The sequence below is a fragment of the Ctenocephalides felis genome, unplaced genomic scaffold, assembly GCF_003426905.1.
Source record: "Ctenocephalides felis isolate EL2017-DRISC unplaced genomic scaffold, ASM342690v1 CF-g0.4_SCAFFOLD_01492, whole genome shotgun sequence".
Classification (NCBI taxonomy): Eukaryota; Metazoa; Arthropoda; class Insecta; order Siphonaptera; family Pulicidae; genus Ctenocephalides; species Ctenocephalides felis.
The window spans coordinates 35,815,238-35,834,503 of record NW_020537646.1 but is presented as its reverse complement, the minus strand read 5'-3'; the positions used below and the strand labels follow the sequence as shown (position 1 = coordinate 35,834,503).

The following is a 19,266-nucleotide window of genomic DNA, read 5'->3' as shown; positions in this document are numbered from 1 at the left end:
CAAAGTACTAGATCGAGGTTATATACAGTGTTATCTCTGCAAAAATGTATACTTGAAGTATATATTTTGAATTGGTTGAATAATGTAGCTAATATTTCGTAAAATCCCTTCAAAATTAAAAATAAGACGTTGGATCGGTTTGCGCTATGGCCGCCCCATTTTATCCCGCCTTTGAAGTAAAAATAAACAGGTGACAAATTTTAGAAAAATGTAAAAACAAGCATTTCTTTAAAATTATGAATTAACTGGGAATTTTACGAACATAGTTCGATAGTTGCTTGTTTTATACGTGTTATGTGTTGAGATGTAACTCACTGGGTTTAGACAGTATAATTACTTAAAATCAAATTGGACCCTTGATCCTATCGAATTTTCTAAAAAGTTTAAGTAACAAAGAAATAATCTTAATTTTTATGAAAATAAGTAGCTACTGTACGTATGAATATGTAAAATGTCAGTGTAATACTTACTCGTATAAAAAAGTAGACCATAAAAAATATATTAAAGGCGAGATCAATTTGTTGTGTTATGTTGTTGCTCCACTTCTGACATCGTTCCACGCCCTCACTGGAAAAAAGTAAGGAACAAGTGAGAAAATAATAACTTTGAATAAATATTTTGATTGATTTGTCAGAATTATTAGACAGTTACACTATATAAACAAGAATTTTAAAAATTATTACCTGGATGCGTCGATAAAGTAAATTATCAACGAAGCTATACTCAGAATGAATACCAATACCACCTGAAAAGAAAGAAAAAAAAATTAATAAATAGAATTAAGATTTGAGAAGTAAATCATTATAATATATAGTATTGTTAAATTTATTAAAATTATTTTTAAAGATATTTCTTTGTTGAACAAATCATAATTTGATGTCGAACGACTTAAATATATTCATAAAATAATCTTGAATTCATATACTGTGTGCTTATTATGTACAGAATATAAACAAATATTTGGAAAATCTAATAACAGTATTTGTTACATCAGTCGAATTCTTTGAAGCAGGTGTATAATTAGAATACAATCAATCGATATTGGTTATTATATATATATATATATATATATATATATATATATATAAAATAGGAAGTTTTATATAAGATAAAACAAAAAAAATCATATAAGTACACTAAATAAATGAAAAAGATTGTTGTCGGTTTATTAGTTGATAATTGCATCGTTTCCAAAGGCAAATTGCTGAAAATTCACTTTCAATGATAAGAACAAAGGCGTATAAAATTATTTAACAAAACCATTTTTAGGATACACAAAAAATAAAAAAGTCACATATTTTTTAGATGTTATCATATTATTACTTTTAATTTGTTTGCGTATTGAAGGGCTTTTTCCTTAAATATTTATTATTATCAATTTCACAATTGTAAGTAGTATTAGGCGGGTTCAATTAAAAATAAAAATTTAACACTTCAATAATACTTTTATTAGACATCAATATCTTTGTTACACCTTTTTATTTATACAAAAATTCATACCACATTTAGTATATATTGGAACTAATTTGCTCCACGGAAATCCACTCCACTAAAAATTGCTTCGTTCAAGAATCTTATTTTAACATAAAATTTTGAAACGCATTTTCTGATAGATCAAATGTTTTTTTAAAGTGAAACTCTCAAGTTTTGATGTGAAGTATTAAAGTATTTTGAGAAGCTCAATCAAATGTTCTTAATGGCCTAAATGAAATTAACTATTCTTAAATCGCGGAAAATTATAACGAACCTTTCTAAAATATGGAAAATGATCAACTCATGAATTGTTAAGATATAAAATATTGTTTTAGGTTTACTTCAACAATTTATCCTATTGAAAACTTTATTGAACTAGTGTATGTAAAAGCGCGAATAAAAATCACATTTCAACAAAAGGATGTACTAAATTAAAATGGTAAAATAATATACTCTGCTCATAATCAGTAATATATATATATATATATATATATATATATATATATTATTTATTTTAAATCAATTAATTATATTATGCAATTTAATAATTGGGTAATATACATGGCTTTAAGAATTATTATATGTACATCCATTTTATTTAGTGCAAGTAATTTTTCATGATAAATGAAGTCATACTCATAATTTTCATAAATCGAGAATAAGTGATTTTCATATTGCTCGAGAAAATAGATGATCGCGATATCGTTCAGCGTTATGTTAATAAGTATGTGCTAACCGTGCATAATTAAGATTTAAAACTGATATGCAATACTTCTATAAATAGCACACTTGTTGCTTCTAAGAAAAGTTTTCGAAGGAAAAATGCATTTGAAATTAATACTGTAATAAATACGCAAACATTAATTATGTGAACGGCAATATTAGTATGAAAGCTCCATGTTTTATTTGCTTCTATGAGTGTATATATATACAATCATAGAAGCAAATAAAACACACACACACATATATATATATATATATATATATATATATCCGTATATATATATATATATATCCGTATATATATATATATATATCCGTATATATATATATATATATATATATATATATATATATACGGATATACGGAGTGTAAAAATAGAAACATTTTGAGCATATAGGGGATATACGAGTTGAAAATTGTTTCGGCCTTGTTCTATATATGAATAACATGGAATATTGAACTACAAAAAGTATAAAAATATTAATCGAGATAAATAGTTTCCATGATTAATTTGCTACACAAGTATACGTAATTATATATATTTTTTGAGTTATCAAACGGAATTGTGTTTTGTTAGAAAAAATTGTGCCAAAGAAGAAGTTAAGGGGCACACCTAGTGTGAAATTTTCGAAAAAATGAATTTTGAATTTTTACATATTTCGATAGGTTATAACTAAAATTTTAAATCGATATCTTAAATAGTTTTTGAGCAACAACAATTTAAAAGAGTATATATGTAGTATATAATATAATGATCATTCTATCTATAAACTCATTTTTAGAATTTGCTGGAGTGATTACTTGGAGACAAATGATCCGATTGCTATCAAATATTTTTTGCATATCCTCTATATAGTTATCCATACGATGACCCTCGAGTTTTTTGATCTGATCAAAAATCGAACTTTGGCAGGCCAAAAACGATCAAAATTTTGGTAAAAATTTAACTTTTTTTTCGACAAGCTGCAATTTTGTCAATTTTTTATTTTTTTTTCTCACCCGAGGGTCATCGTGCAGACAATATGTTCTAGTTTGACGAGATTTTTTTTATATTTCTTATCAACGGAGATGGCTGCAATCACTCCAGCAGTGGAGGATCTTTTTGTTTTTGGCGCCGCTGGAGATTGCGTGTCATTTCGAAAATATTTAATATTGTATTTCAAAAATTTTACTGTGTATTCTCAAAACATGTATAAATATACCCTCAAAAATTGAAATAGATGGATACACTAGTTTTTTTTTTTTTTTTTTTTAATTCCCATAAACGACCTTTTTTTAGGTTGTCACACTAGGTGACAACCTTAGCTTAATGTTATCGTCAAAAAATCCAACTTGCTACATTCATGTTTTTCCGACGTTTTGAGTCCTTCTGAATCGAACCCAAATTTAGAATAGTTAAAAAAAAATTTGACCTTACGCAAAAATGCTAAAGCGATTTTTAAAATTCAAGAACCGTTTGGAAGATCATTTCGCTGAGCAGTTTCTTTTCTTAAAATTTAAATAAAGTTAAATTATTTGCATTTTCAATGAAACATAACATGGAGTCTATGGCCAAACTAAACAAACATCCTGGAATATCATAATCATACGAAATATAGTTAAATTATAAAAAATCATTAAAGTTTGGAATCATATGCCGCGCTTTCAAGACATACAAGATCGTATTTGGGCGCTTTAATTAATACAATTACAAATATCATAAGTTTGTTTTGAATATATCAATTGGAACTCGTACTAATAAGTTTCTAGCAAGAGTCTAAACTTTATTATCCTAAAAGCCTACATTTTACCTGAATAGGTAAATCACAAATAGTAGATTCTTTATGAAAAGTTAATGTAACATTTCTTAAGGCTAAATGCGTAGTATTTGTATTTAAATCCAACCTCGTAGTAAACGTTATCCATCAATGCTTTGATTATGAAATTTTTGCAAATTAAATTTGTTTATTTGAATTCCCCGGCCGGTTTTGGATATTCATTCGGGTTTTGAAACGCATTCGGGCCTCTACTAAATATTCATGGAGACAGTACAAAATTGTGTGTGCAAATTCCAGCATTACATTTGGCTTCCTGAATCTTATAATTAGATTATCTCATCTGGACTGTGAACGCTGCGCGGACCATTTCACCGGGCGAATTACAACGGACATAGAAAAGCTTTCGCGCGATTTGCATAGAATGTGAATTAATTTCAGCCGAGCTTTAACCATGCGGAACGATTTTATTTTGCTAATATTGCTACTTTTCACAATCCGCATCTGGACAGAAGTGACTTGCTTAATTATACTAAGTAATAAGCATTTTCGAATGATTTATTCTATTCTATTCCAAAGCAGCCAAACTTTACGACACAAATCATGATATTTTTTATTAACTTTTAAAATAGCAGTCAGAACAATTAATAATTCTATAAGCTATTGAGATGTACGTAACTCAAATGCTTTATTTGAAAAGGAAAAATAAAAATAGTTTCCTTTAGAGTACTCTCCATTGAAAGTATCTAATATGATGTTTCTCCTTTAGTCAAGTCATGAAATTAGATTTAAATGAATGAATAGTTAACTAAACACTCTAGCATACAAGTAATTAGGAAGTAGTAATAGGATAAATATGGTATCATAAGCATAAATATATTTAAATTATTACAGGCGGTGTCCATTAATCACGTAAGCAATTTCTAAGCATTTTTGGACCCCCTTTCCCTCTTAGTGATACGTAGTGATATTTAAAATTACTCCGGCTCACTCACAAACCATTAAGAGTATTTTTAGTATCTAGAAATAATCGCATTTTTTTTTTTTTTTTTTTTTTGAAAAATTTTGAACTTTTTTTAAATTGAGGTAAAAAGTAAATATATGTGATATCATACAAGACCAACCCCTCCTCCAGGTGATATTTCGTAATTTTTTGTCGAATCAGCCCTACCCCTTTAGAACTCAAGTGATTAATGAACGTCGTCTTGACTAACAGTAATATAAGAATTACCACACTTCTATTATGATCTTATACCAGACTTATTTATACTCAAACAATTTACCATATGTCATTCGTAGCTTGTAAATTAATACTGGAAATAAAAAAAAATCTATTCCAAAAGTAATAGAGTATCAGGTAGAGAGGAGCCTGAAAGACCATGGGTGAAAAATCCACCACCATTATCACAAAACAAGTGAAGTTGGGAATTTTTCCTGACACTATTTTAAAGTAGATATCAAGAGATGTGTTACGAGCCTTTGTCTTAAATCAGGCGACAATGCCATCTAGATATATACGGCCACATTGTAAATAATTTAAAAAGAATTTGTTTTCTTTGTTAGTCTTTTTGGTTTTTAGCACGGTTTAGCACGGTTGTTTAGTTAACTATATCTAAATATAATATTTTAGTATACGTTACTTAATTATTTCATAAGGTGTGTTGTTATTTTTAAGTTAGCTTCAACAGTTTTTTTATATAACCTCTATAAAAGCGTACATGTGGTGAGGGTAAAAACGACCAACTAAACCAAAGTTGTAAATAGTGAAAAAATAAAAAATAAAAAAATAAAATAAGTTAAAAAATGCTACTTGATAAGAGATAAATTAAATTAGCAGTTATTACGACTCAGATAATAAATTCATCCGATGAAGTTTGTAAGCAGTGTGATATTTGTAAAAATCTACCCATGAAATTTGTATTTCTAACAGAAACTGCATTTACCTTATTTGTAATAATTGTGTTTCAAAAAACAATGAACCTTATTATGTTAAATTAAACAGCAAAGAAAGATATATGATAGAAGTAAAGTTGATGAAAGTTTTTTGTTTTAAGTTAAATATATATTTAGACAATAATTTTTAATTTTGTTGTTCAACTTAATAATTAAACTGCATCAAATAGATTTAAAATTGTTACTACTACTCCCCAAAACTCATTTTATACTATAGAATGAAAATTTTGCGACCTGTCTGTCCCTTTTTACACCACCTTTGGCATAAGTGACAACATGACAAAAATTGCAAAAACATATTTTTACAAGAATTAATTAATTGAGAATTTTACAGAACATAATTCAATAGTTATTTGTGACTATGAGTCTAATTGGACCTTTGTGTCCCGCCCCATCCTATCAGAAAATTCAAGAAATAATTTCATATAAAAAATTCTTACTATTTGCAGTAGCTGTAGCTCATTGTTTTTATTTTGCTTTGAAGAATTCACAAATGTCTGGAAGACTTGTTTTTGTTTATAAATTCAAATTAGTTTTCTTTTTAATAATTCGAAGGCATCCATGATAAAAGATAATTTGTAATAATGAAAAATAACTTTTAAAAATGCAAACATTTCGAATCTGTGCTTACAGATAATTATTGAATAATTATTAATTGAAAAAAATTAATAAAAAAGAGCATATAAAAATACTTGTAATAGCAGGATTATCATAAAAACTTGATCAATGTTTAAATTACAAGTCAAGTAAAAAAAAATTACGAGTCAATTATATTAATAGCAAATAAACTTGCATTTCAAACACTGATTAAATATGTAAATTTTTGTAAATTATTAACTTTTATGTTAATTGTTATTTATTAAAAACATTTCAATTATAATGGGCCTAAATAGTAAATTGAAAACTCTTAAGACCAGAACAATAATTTTACATAAATTCACAGTTGCGCCTAATGTTGACTTTGTCATCACATTTCTACATGTCAAACTATAAATTAAACAAAACAAGAATCAGCAAGCCGCGTGTTTCTCATGTGAGCGAAATAGATAAACGGAAGCTTTCGAAAGCTCGGAGCTCCTAGTTGGCTCCCATCCCGTTTATGAGTTGCATTCATGAAAGCCTAGCAGCGAGCTTTAGCAAGGACGCGGTGGGGCGACCTGGTTCATTGAATTCCGCACAGCCATATTGTATGACGTCACATTTGAACCCGTTACGTCATAAACGATATTGGATTCAGCAGATTGAAAAGGATTTGATTTTCGAGTGTAATATGGGGTAAATGTAACACTTTAAATTCCAGATTAAAAATCTAAAGTATAGCGTATTGTGTTGTGACCTATAGCAAATTGCTGAAATTATTATTATTCTTTTTCTTTATTTGAACAGCGATCAGAACTTATGGGTCCTATGAGCTGTTGTGATGAATCTCTTACAAACTACGTTTGTTTTATTATAGATGGCAAACCAAACAGTTGTCACATCTCTATGTGATGAATTTATTATTACAATTATTGTAATGGTGATGACTTTTAATTGATGCGGAATACCATATCAGGGCTGTTTTCACTTGGAAACATATTGGAATTATCATATTTTAGCAAATGTTACATAAAAATTAGTAGCCAAAATTCTCAGTTCTTCTCAATTCTTCAAATTATGTTGATTAAAAAATATAAGAGGCAAAATATTTAAGAATTCTCAATGTTTTTCCTATATCTATAACTATAAATTAACAACCACAATGAGAAATATTTACGACGGTCATAAATATCAAAATTACCGTTAAAAAATAATTGATTTTATGCTGTTAATTTTAAATTTTAAAGCAAAGTTGAATTTTATAACATTTTTTTCTTCAAGTTATTGTATTAGATAATACTAATTTTAGGCTCAATATTGTTTTATAGTTGTATTTTACTGTAATTAATTCAATTAAGATAATAGCAAAAAATCACTTTGTGAAGCTTCTAATATAACACTATATAGTACTCAAAGATTATTTGTATATTTGATTGAAAAATATAAAAAGTTAAATATTTAAAAATGTTCACAGTTCGTTGTAACTATAATTATAGCTATAAATTAACAACCATGTTACAAAAAGTGCAACACTGTGATTAAAATTACAGATTACAGAAAAACTGAAGTATAGCGTATTGTAATGTGACAATTATCCTATGTTTTAGCAAATGTTAAATGAAAAATATACATAAAAAAAACTTCTGAAGTATAAAGTTCTTAGATTTCGTTCTTTCTATATCTATAGCTATAAATAACCAACCATAAATAAAAATATTTATAACATTCTAGTCATTAATATCAAATGCCGTTAAAAAATAATCGAATTGATGCTGTTAATAAATCACTTTGTAATGCTTCTAATAAACCACTATACTTATATGTAGTTTTTTATGCTTGACATTTGAATGGTTATTTTAAATTTGATTCATTCTTAATTTTTTGAAATTTTTGAATAGTTTGAAATATTTTGAAATTTTAGAAAAATTTCAATCAGTTACGAATTTAGAAATTTCCAAAGGCGTTGCAACTTTTGTAATAAAATTTGATAATAAAAAAATAATAATTTGATTATAACCTTCGAAAATATAGATAACTTTGGTCATTTGTTTTTTTTTTTTAATTGAATACTTTATTGAAAATTGTTGACTTTCATAAACAAAATTTTCACAAAAAACAAGGGATAATTTCTTTTTATATAATTATATATGACAATTGTAACAAATAATCTGATAAGAATAATACGGTATATCAAATACTTTTTCATTGTTATAACTTACTCTTTTTGTGTTATTCCTAATGTCATTGATATAATTTTAATAATTATTAATGATATGTTATTATTAATAATTGGTAATGGTGTGTTGATATTACTGATATGTTATTTAATTTTTTTTAATATTTGTTAATTTTGAATTTATAGAATAAGATTAATAGATATGCCTCAGTGTTCAACATTCTTTTATAAATAGAATATGATATAATCTGATATATTAAACAATTCCAAGAACGTTACAGTCGTATATTAGGCTTTAACATTATCGCGTCACGAAGCTTTCAAAAGAATTCTTGATACGGGTTCTCCCATTGACACATTCAGAAATATTATCTGTTTTGCGTGACCTGAATACATTTGTTCACTAACAAGGATACAACATACAACCAGGATTCAAACTGGATAAAAAGTTTTGCAAAACTATCGAATAAAATTTTGAAGCATCACTAAAAATACAAATACAAAATGCATATAGGCCTCATGAAGCAGTGTTTCAAACAAAATTCTAATAGTATTTATATAATGTTAAAATGTTATTTATAAAACAGAATTAATATAAAAAAGAATTTGAAATAATATCAAGTAGTTAATTTGAAATTATAACAGAATTATAAATTGCATTGACGAATATGTATGTAAAAATAATCAGAATCATGTATAGAGATTGTAGAATTAGGATTAAAAATAATCAGAATAATGTATAAAGATTGTAGAATTAAAATTAAAAAAGAATTAGAGTAATAGAAGAAGTAAGAAGAATTTAGAAGATAAAATGAGTACTTAGTAAAGAAGAAAAAAGAAGAATGAAGATAAGTTGAAATGTATATACGATGAGATAAACAGGATCTAAAATGAAGAAGATAGTATAAACTGAAGAATATATAGAAATAAAGTTTTATTGGTACAGAATAAAATCTGCTTTATCAAATATACGTATTCCCCTCTTGCTGAATCTAGACCAAAATATATAACGCACCAGCACTATGAACAATTGCAATTCGCCGCAGTTCATTAAATGTTTTGGTATTTAAAAGCGTTCTATATTTGCCAATAATGATGCACTATGCTTGATTGCAATATACATTTCGATATAGTACAATCATTTAATCCTTTCACAATATATATCAGATGATCGTAAATTATTTCGAAACGCGAAAGTACGCCAACGACATGTTGTGTTTTACGACCCATAAAAGAAGGCTACTTGTAAAATAAGTAACGATTTCTAGTATCAGCATTTAATATGATGTAATATTATTAATTGATTAAAAGTAGTACTATTTATATGCATGATTGAATCCATTTAAAACGTTTCTAAAAGAGCTATTAAAAATAAATCAAAGTTATTATGAATCATAGTAAATAATTGATTAGAACTCCTTGCTCCCGACAGTTAATTATAATGATCCTTACTGAAATTGACAAAACTGAGAATAAAAATAAATATATTGCCACAAAACATAAAAAATGTAATATTTAGCGAAAATATGACCAAAATGGTATATGGATAAAATGACCCAGTGGCCTTATTTCAAAATTGACTAGTTTAATTAACGTTTCCGCGACTGTATAACATGAAAAAAGCCATAATAACAATTGTGTCAGATGTTGACCGTCATTGTCACAGGTTTGTCGAGTGATTTGGATCAATTTTATTGCAATAAGCCGGTTTTTAGTGTAAATGATTAATTATTTTTTTTGGTTAAATTCGGATAAAAATACATACTTATAGAATGGACAAAATGTACTATTACTAGTACTATTACTAGTATAGTATTATAGTACTATTTTACAAGCATTGCAAGCCAAAAAAGAATTAAAATTTGTCAAAGATAATAAGCTTATAACTTCTACTCTAAGAATGCAAAAAATAGTTGCTGGAAATAAACTAAGTCTAAGAAAGTCTTAGTCTAGAAGACTAAGACTAAGATTTGTATTTTTTCCTCAATAAATATTCCAACGTATTTAAAATATTATCTTACTGGTAGTCAGTAAACCAAAGCGAAGTAAATATGATTGAGACCGGTCATAAGATGTACATAAGTACCATTAGGAAACAAAACACCATGTAATTTTTCCCGTACTTCACCTATAACTTCTTGTTAATTATATTTATTTATAAATTGTCTTCAGAATTAAGAAAGAAGTAATTTAATTCAAGCAAAATATATCCACAAACCGAACGGAACTAGTGAACTAAAAACTTGATCAAATATCTTCTATTACAAATACTTTTTATTTTATTACTTTTTATTTGAAAATAAATATAAAGTACGTTTCAATATATTATTATATAATAGTTACTTAATTAGGCGTTTTACATCATGCAAGTACCTACTGTACAGATTTAAATTTAAATTCACAAGGTATGTTTAAACACAGAAATTACTTTGCGAAACATAAAATAATACAATTCTTAAGAGTCAGAATATGCATTTTATAGTCATTTAACATGCCATGAGATTTGATAAAACGATTTGTTTTATTGCACCAACAAAATCATTTAATTTTAAATTAGTGAGTTTAAGCTTGTAAAGAAATATTCCAAATTATTTGCTACAGTACAATTTTTCCCATAAATTTTTAATGAAAATAATAGCAAAAAACTATTGTCTAATTAATTTTAATGTACACAATTTTATCAACTTTAAACCAATACCTATTAGCGGAGCAAAAGTAAACTTGAAAGGTAATTAGACGGAAACTTATTCTGGAAGTATGCCATTGTAATTAGATTACAAAACTTGATAAATATAACTATCGTACAAATTGTGTAATTAATGCTACAAAATTAGAAAACGTTATTGCTACGTGCACTTTATTTGATTACTAATGAAAATTGATAAAATATTTGATCTTGAAGTATTTTTATGACAAATATAATTACAGTATAATAGTAATATAAAATTACAACAGTGCTTTATTCGCTTATTTTAAATGTGGATTAGGTATTTATAAAAACTAATTATAGACGATAATAAATTTTGCAACAAAGCAATGTGTTTCCAAATCTTAGTTAATTTGGATCATTTAAGTGTCTTAATATTTCACATACAATATCCAAAATTTTACATTACTTTTTTTTATATTTACTTTTAAATGAGTTTTAAAATACTAGTTTGAAGCATAAATAAGCATAGACAATACAGTATCATAACAGTGTTGTAATAACACCCTATTTTTTTAGGAATTATCTCAAAACAGACATAATGAACCTAGAAAAACACAAAAGATAATTCTGTTCACATGAATACTAATTTCTAATCTTTTTCAAAATATCCATAAATTATAAACCCTTTTTAAATTAAATCAACTGTGTATAAAAGGCATAAAAACGTTCAGTTTAATTACACTGTTATTTATTTCAATATGCTATAAACAAGCACTCAAAACATGAATAATCATGATAAATACATATATAATATTTTGAAAAAGCATTACAAAATTTTAAATCACACAACATTAAATATTATGAATCTTAAGCTTTTGCTATGTTATGCGCTTTTAACGATACGTTCTTTCTCATGTCAAAATCATAATTAACAAAACGGGTTTAAAATACAAATTTTTGGAATAGATATCATCATGCAGAAAAAATGATGATTTTTTTTATTTTTTGTTGTTAATTCATGAATTACTTCCTCTTTTAAAATTATATGGTAAAGAAAAATATTTTAGATAAAATTTCATAAATATAAATAATCCTTAAATTCACAGTCACAAAACATGTAATTCTAAATAAAATTTCTTAAAAATTCAATAAGGGACTCAATTAGAAAAAACTGGCGGTTTTTAATTGGCAATAAATAACATAAAAGAAAGAAAACTGAAAATGTTGCATACAGCAAGAAAGGCAATATTCATTCCCGTCCAAGAATAATAGCCCAAGCCCAACTTTCTCAAATAAGAGAGCTTCTAATGTCAGCTATACTCGTACTCGTACATAGGAGCCCGAAGGAACTCGGAACAAGGAACTGGCTGGTTCTGGCGCGCACATGGGCCCCAAGAAGGGTGGATCAATACCGCTGAGCCGCGTGACCTAGTGGCGAGCCGGCGACCCCGACTCATGCCCTACTTAGCGTCCCAGACACAGGGCGACGCTCAAAATCTCGCATTATACGTTGCGATTGCACGATATACGAAATCGAATCGAATCTATTTTGTCATGATAATCGTATAAATTACATGAAAAAGAATTTTTTTAAAATTAAATATTTGTATCAATGCTTATCGTAAATATAATCAGTAACTAGTGAAGTACATGGCATCGTGCCTTAAGGCAAATTTCTGGAACTTTCCTTACCGTAATCAAAAATCTTGGTACGAAACCCAACAAAATTTACACAAAATGTGTACACATTATGAAAATCTCTATAAAATATCTGATAATTTGATAAACATATGTCCAATAACTTTGACCGCCAAATGACTTTTTTTAACTTATTTTTATTGAGAGTCCATAACCGCTGAACCTGCCTCCCCAAAAATTCTATCAGTTCTTCATTTTGTCAATACAAGTAAATTGTTTTTTGAATTATTAAAATCGAACGCTCTGTTCTCTTAAAAACTGAGTTACCGTTTTTGGCTCTTTTTGCCCCAAATCTTCGGAACGGCTAGACCTGCCTTTGCCAAAAACTAATTAGCACGTCTCCTTATCAATACGAATCGAATGTTTATTGAATTATTCAAATCGGTTGATCGGGGTTCCCGAAATTGTCGACGAAAATTTGTATCCGCGCACACACATATATACACAAACGCACAAACATCCATTTTTTCTAAAGTATGCCAAAATATTCAGAAACCTTTGAAACGTATATATATATATATATATATATATATATAAACATTTTCATTTTCGATTTTTTTGCGATTACTATAACTTATCCTACGGAAAGTTAAACATAAAATATAATATTTCCGGTATTTGGAAATAATCGATTTAACCAAGATATTGATTTATCTCAAAAGACTATAAAATTTTACATTTCTCGAAAACGTTTCTGAAAAACAAAATATATTGCGTTCGAAAACACACACACTACAATAAATTTATGTGATTCAGAATGATTGCAAATGTCGAAAAAGTATAAAATGTCAATAATAAAATAATAAATTGTTAAATGAAAAAAATACAAACTGCTTTTTCAGGCTATAAAAATAAATGTATAGGAGCACAAAGGTCCAATTTGACTTTGAGCAATTATATTATGAAAAGTAAACCAATTATATCACATATCAAATAACACTTATAGAACAAACAACTACATATTTTACTATGTTAAGGAAAACTATCTGCTAATGCCATCATTGTAGAAATGTATTTTTTGCTGTTTTTTTTTTTAAATTTGTCACCTGACTTTTTAACAACATAGTCGAGGTAAAATGGGAGGGCCAGAGGACAAACAGATCCAATGTCTTATTTTCAATTAAAAATATATTATATAAATAATATATTTAATTGCTACTTTATTCAACCAATGCAAAATAGAAATTTCATGGTCATGTTTTTTACAGAGATAATACTGCATATAACCTTTATCTGGTATTTTGTCAGAAATATTCATTAGCAGAGTTGGAATAACTATTATTTTAATGTATCTCTTGTAAAACTGCTTTCTTTACTTAATTTACTGGTTTGATTACTATTTTGCAATGTTTACACCTTTGCCAGGGTAAAAGTTCTATTGGTCCGACACCCACCCACGTGTAAGCTTATGTAGAGATTATATAAAACCTCGGCAAATATAATTTGTTATAAAGAAATGTTATCTAAACCTGTAAAAATGATTCGATTTAAACAACATAATTGTTCTTAAAAAAACTTCAACTTAAACTTAATTTATTATCCATTGATTTATGAATGTACCTTATGAAATACTAGCATTTATGTGTTAAGAAGGTTTTTGCCCTTAAGGGGGTATTCTACTGTAGAGTCATGAATTTCGCCCGGTTTTTGAAGCGCTGTATAAAGGAAACAAATAATATTTTTACTATCGATTTTTTTATCATTTGTTTATTGATATTTTATTATTATATAAAAAGAATATTAAAAAATAATAATTAAAATTCACAAAGTTATGAGCCGTCAAAGTGGGGGTTCCCAAAAAAAGAGGGTGTCCTGGCGTACATGATTCCAACCCTCCTGGTGATTTGAAACATAAAAAATAGATGGATTCTTAATTATAATAGATGTCGCTATCGTATGAACCTTGGATAAGCTGAAAAAAAATTTTTTGTTCGAATGGCGGCAGTTTGAAAAAAAAATTAGTTTTTTTCATGTTTTTTTAACAATTCCAAATTTTTTAAAAATACTAAATGAAAAGTTATAGTTTTGGGCAAGGTCCATACGATAAAGCGATGTATGGAGAAGATCCTCTCCAAATTTGAAGTAAATCGGTTAATTAGAACTCGAGATATCCTTACCGCCAGCTCGAAAAAAGTAGTTCTGAGAAAAACGCGTTCAAAGTTTTGAGACAAGTCGGACCCGAACCGAGGCCACGTCACTAAAACGGCTATAACTCAGGAAATAATAATAATTTTGAAAAATCCTTTCAATGACATATTTTTGAATAACTAAACTTTGAAAATATGAAAAAAAAATTTTTTCGATTTTTTCAAAATTCTACAGTAGAATACCCCCTTAAAGATGACAATCAAGAACAAAAATAGAAAAATTAAAATAGTGCTTTCTTTTACTAAATCATAGTTAAATCAACTTTATATTTCATAATTACAATTACTTTATATTTAAAATATAGATATTTTTACAAATACATAGAATTTCTGTGCATATAAATTTTTTTCTTTCTGCGACACGTGATATAAATTATCGCAACGGAATATTTCTGAAGTCGTGTTCAACTTTAATAATGCAAAACATAAACTTTATAAAACATACTTTTATCATTAATAATTCATATAATGTGATAACAATATAAAAGCATTTTTCAAAATGATAAATTACTATAGCTTTAGTTTCCTCCATTTGTCTCCCTTAGTTCGGAATTATGAAAGATGAGATAAGCGGAGCAGGCAAAAAAATTGATAAATTCTGCTGTATATAGAGAACGTCATGTTTCTATATTATAGTGAAGTCCATATAAAAATACAGTACCAACAAAAGTTGATACATATTAGCAACTCAAAATTTGAACCTATAGGTTACAGGATTATTAATATTGAAGTAATTCACTAATACTTATTTCCTTTATATAAATTATTCAAAAACGCAAAAATAGGATCTCATATAACCCAAAATCTATTTTTTCTCTATATATAGTTATACAATAACCCACAAAGCTCCACAAAACCCTTCAATCTGTTTGATTCGTGTTCACGGCTCGAGACCGATTTCGCCCATCAATAACAGTTCTCACACAAGTGACTGCTCCTCGGCATAATTTATACCGTAAATCGTCTTGATCCAGCTAGACGATTAATATCAATGAATCCGGTTTCTAGGTTATTTCTCAATTAGAATAGCGTTTCGATGGTCAGGGTTATATTCTTTAAAATCGTGACGCATAACAATAGGACTTGGCAACCCTCAACCAGGCAAGGGTTGAGGGTTACTCATGTATCGGAGCGTGAGGCACGTAGGGATCATTAATCTTAGTGGAATATGGTTTGGCAGAGATGGGACGCATATTAAATTTGAAGTGTTGGCAGCTTTTTCTTCATACTTTGTTATCCATGGTATATATCAAGAATTCGCACCCTATAAAAAAACTGTTGAGGAACCTACTTTCACTTTTTGTTGGCAAATCGTAAATGACTTATAATAAGATAAAGTTAAAATGTTATTGATCGGGGTCGATATATATTTCGTAGAAGAACGAATTTAAGATCTAATGATCTCAGTAACTGAAAAAGCTTTTAAAAGCAGTAAAAGCAGTAAAAGTTTAAAATTTATTGTTTTTTATATATTTTGTTTTTTTATTAACTTCCCGTAGCGAAAGTTATAGTAATCGCAAAAAAATCGAAAATGAAAATTTTTATATATCTTTACGTTTCAAAACCTTCTAAACATTTTGGCATACCTTAGAAAAAATGGATGTATGTGTGTGCGTGTGCGTATGTGTGTGCGGATACAAACTTTCGTCGACGATTTTGGGAACACGGATGAAGCGATTTGAATCATTCAAAAAACAATCAATTCATATTGATAAGAAGGCGTGCTGATTAGTTTTTGGCGAAGGCAGGTATAGCCGTTCCGAAGATATGGGGCAAAAAGTGCCAGAAACGGTAACTCAGTTTTTGAGAGAACGGAGAGTCCGATTTGAATAATTCAAAAAGCATTTTACTTGTATTAATAATATGAAGAACTGATCAAATTTTCATGAAGGCAAGTCTAGCGGTTTCGGAGATCTAGTAAAAAAAGTAAAAAAAAATGCCATCTGGCGGTCAAAAATGATCCTTAGACATATGCACATCAATTTTTCAGATATTTTATAGAGATTTTAACAATAAGTATAAATAATGTTTACATTCCTATGGGTTCCGTGCCAATGTTTATCCGTTAGACAACGACGCGGCGCTTACGCGCTTCGATATTTCGTCTCTATGCAGTTAAAGCAGTACGATTGCTTTGAAAAAAAGTTCAGAATTTCCAAAATATTTCAAAATAAATTTTTCTTCAAAAAGTCGTTTTTTTTTTCAAAAAAAGTAAATTTTTGTCAAAAAGTTACAGTTTCTCAAAAATCTAATTTTTTCAGAGTATTTTTTTTCAAAAATGTGATTATCTTAAAAAAAAATTTTTTGGTACGGGAAGTTCCAGCAATTTGCCTTAAGGCACGATGCCATGCGCCCCACTAGTTATTCTTTAAACTATTCTCAACTTGTCAGAACTTATATTGTAACCATACAAATGTAGCAATTTACATACGCGTGTAATTTAAGTGTTTTGAGTATAGCTTCGTAAGGATCAAAGACATGGACACTAAGAAACGCCTATAAATTTTAATGTCCGAAGAACTTTGAAATGTGGTACTGGAGGCGAATGGAAAAAATATAATTGACCAATAAGATAATAAATACATGCAGTAACTGAAAGAGTTTTTAAAAGCAGTGTATGGGAAAAATTTTACGTTTTTTTATCTTTTCAACTTGTCAAAACTTATATTGTAACTAAGCATAAAGCAATAATTCACATATGCGTGCAATTTAAGATTTTGGAGTATAGTTCCGTACGGATCAAAGACATGGACTCTAAGAAAGACAAACAAATACCTGGAGAGCTTTTAAATGTGACGCTAAAGGCAAAAGGAGGATAAATAAATATAGAAGTAAAGAGAGGGATAGGAGTACAAAAAACTAAAAAAAAGAAAACTAAATTGGACCCATGGTCCAGGAAGAAAAAGAATGCAGTTGATTGATAACTTATGCGAGGGAGGAAAATTCAGGACTTCGAAAACCGTAGCACAGAACCGAAAAGCATTGAAGTTAAAGTTTGATAACGTAGATGAAGTGAATGATAATAATGATAATATTATTAATAAATGAAGGAGAAAAAGGAAATTGCTGATATGTAGTGTTCTCACACCATACCAGCTTTATAATAATACCTTAATAATCAACGTGCTAAATGTATATGTTCTTCACACAAAATATAATTAGATTGTATTATAATTGTAATATAATTCTAAATGGAGTATTACATACTAATAGAATGTAAACACAGATACAATGCTACATGTTTCAAAAAAATAACAAACGCAAAGTGTGATATTACTGAAACATGACATACCGGCTCGTTTACCTTCAAAAGGTAAAATGAAGCACGTTTCTATACAAAAAGGTATCATTTTACATAGGTGTATATGAAATTTATTTTGTGAAAAACTATTTTTCGCAGCGTTGCTTTGGTCGCCCACAGGGACTGGGCTAAATCGAGTGCGACAAAAGAGGAAATAGATCACAGGACGAAGCGGAAGTACGAATCCCGCGTCGTCCATAACAGGATATCAAACGCACATCCTCCCGCAACGATATTTTCGTCGAATGCCTTGCTACATACACAGACCTTATACACATTATATATCTCAGTAGAAATTGTAACATTCATCTAAATATTTATTATAACGGTTATCAAATTATATGCTTATAATTAATACATTTGATATCAACTTAATTGGAATTTGATTTTCAAAATTGTTTTTCTATCATATTCAAACTAAAGCTATTTAAAGAACTCAAAATGAATTTGAGTAATTGAAAACATTCGATTTGTTTGAAAACGTGCTGATTAGTTTATGGCGAAGGCAGTTCCAGCCGTTTGGCGGTCAAAAATGATTATTACGAACTTTTCTAAAATCAATTTTTTTGCACAACTAGAAGAAAAAAGAGGTCGAAAACGGTCATTACATATTGATATAACTATGTGTGATTAGTGTGAACAAAGTCTTCTGAAAGATCTTTCTTTTGCTTCTAGTATCAAATACAAGAATCATTTGTACGCAGCTCTAAAAATTGAAGAAATAAAGACAAATCCAAAACATGTAATAACAATAGATTTTGTATCATCGACGATAAAATCTCTATGGATTAATGGACGATCACCTAACAGA

At 28.1% G+C, this 19,266-nt stretch overlaps 1 protein-coding gene across 1 annotated transcript in view; it reads right to left on the bottom strand.

Annotated features, from left to right (window-relative positions):
• The window catches only part of LOC113371623 (calcium-activated potassium channel slowpoke), a gene marked incomplete at its 3' end in the record, with an annotated part of 174,769 nt that overhangs the window by 90,282 nt on the left and 65,221 nt on the right, over positions 1-19,266 (bottom strand). Inside the window, 2 exon segments of the mRNA XM_026612267.1 lie at positions 471-567; positions 684-745. Coding sequence (XP_026468052.1) covers positions 471-567; positions 684-745 — 159 coding nt within the window.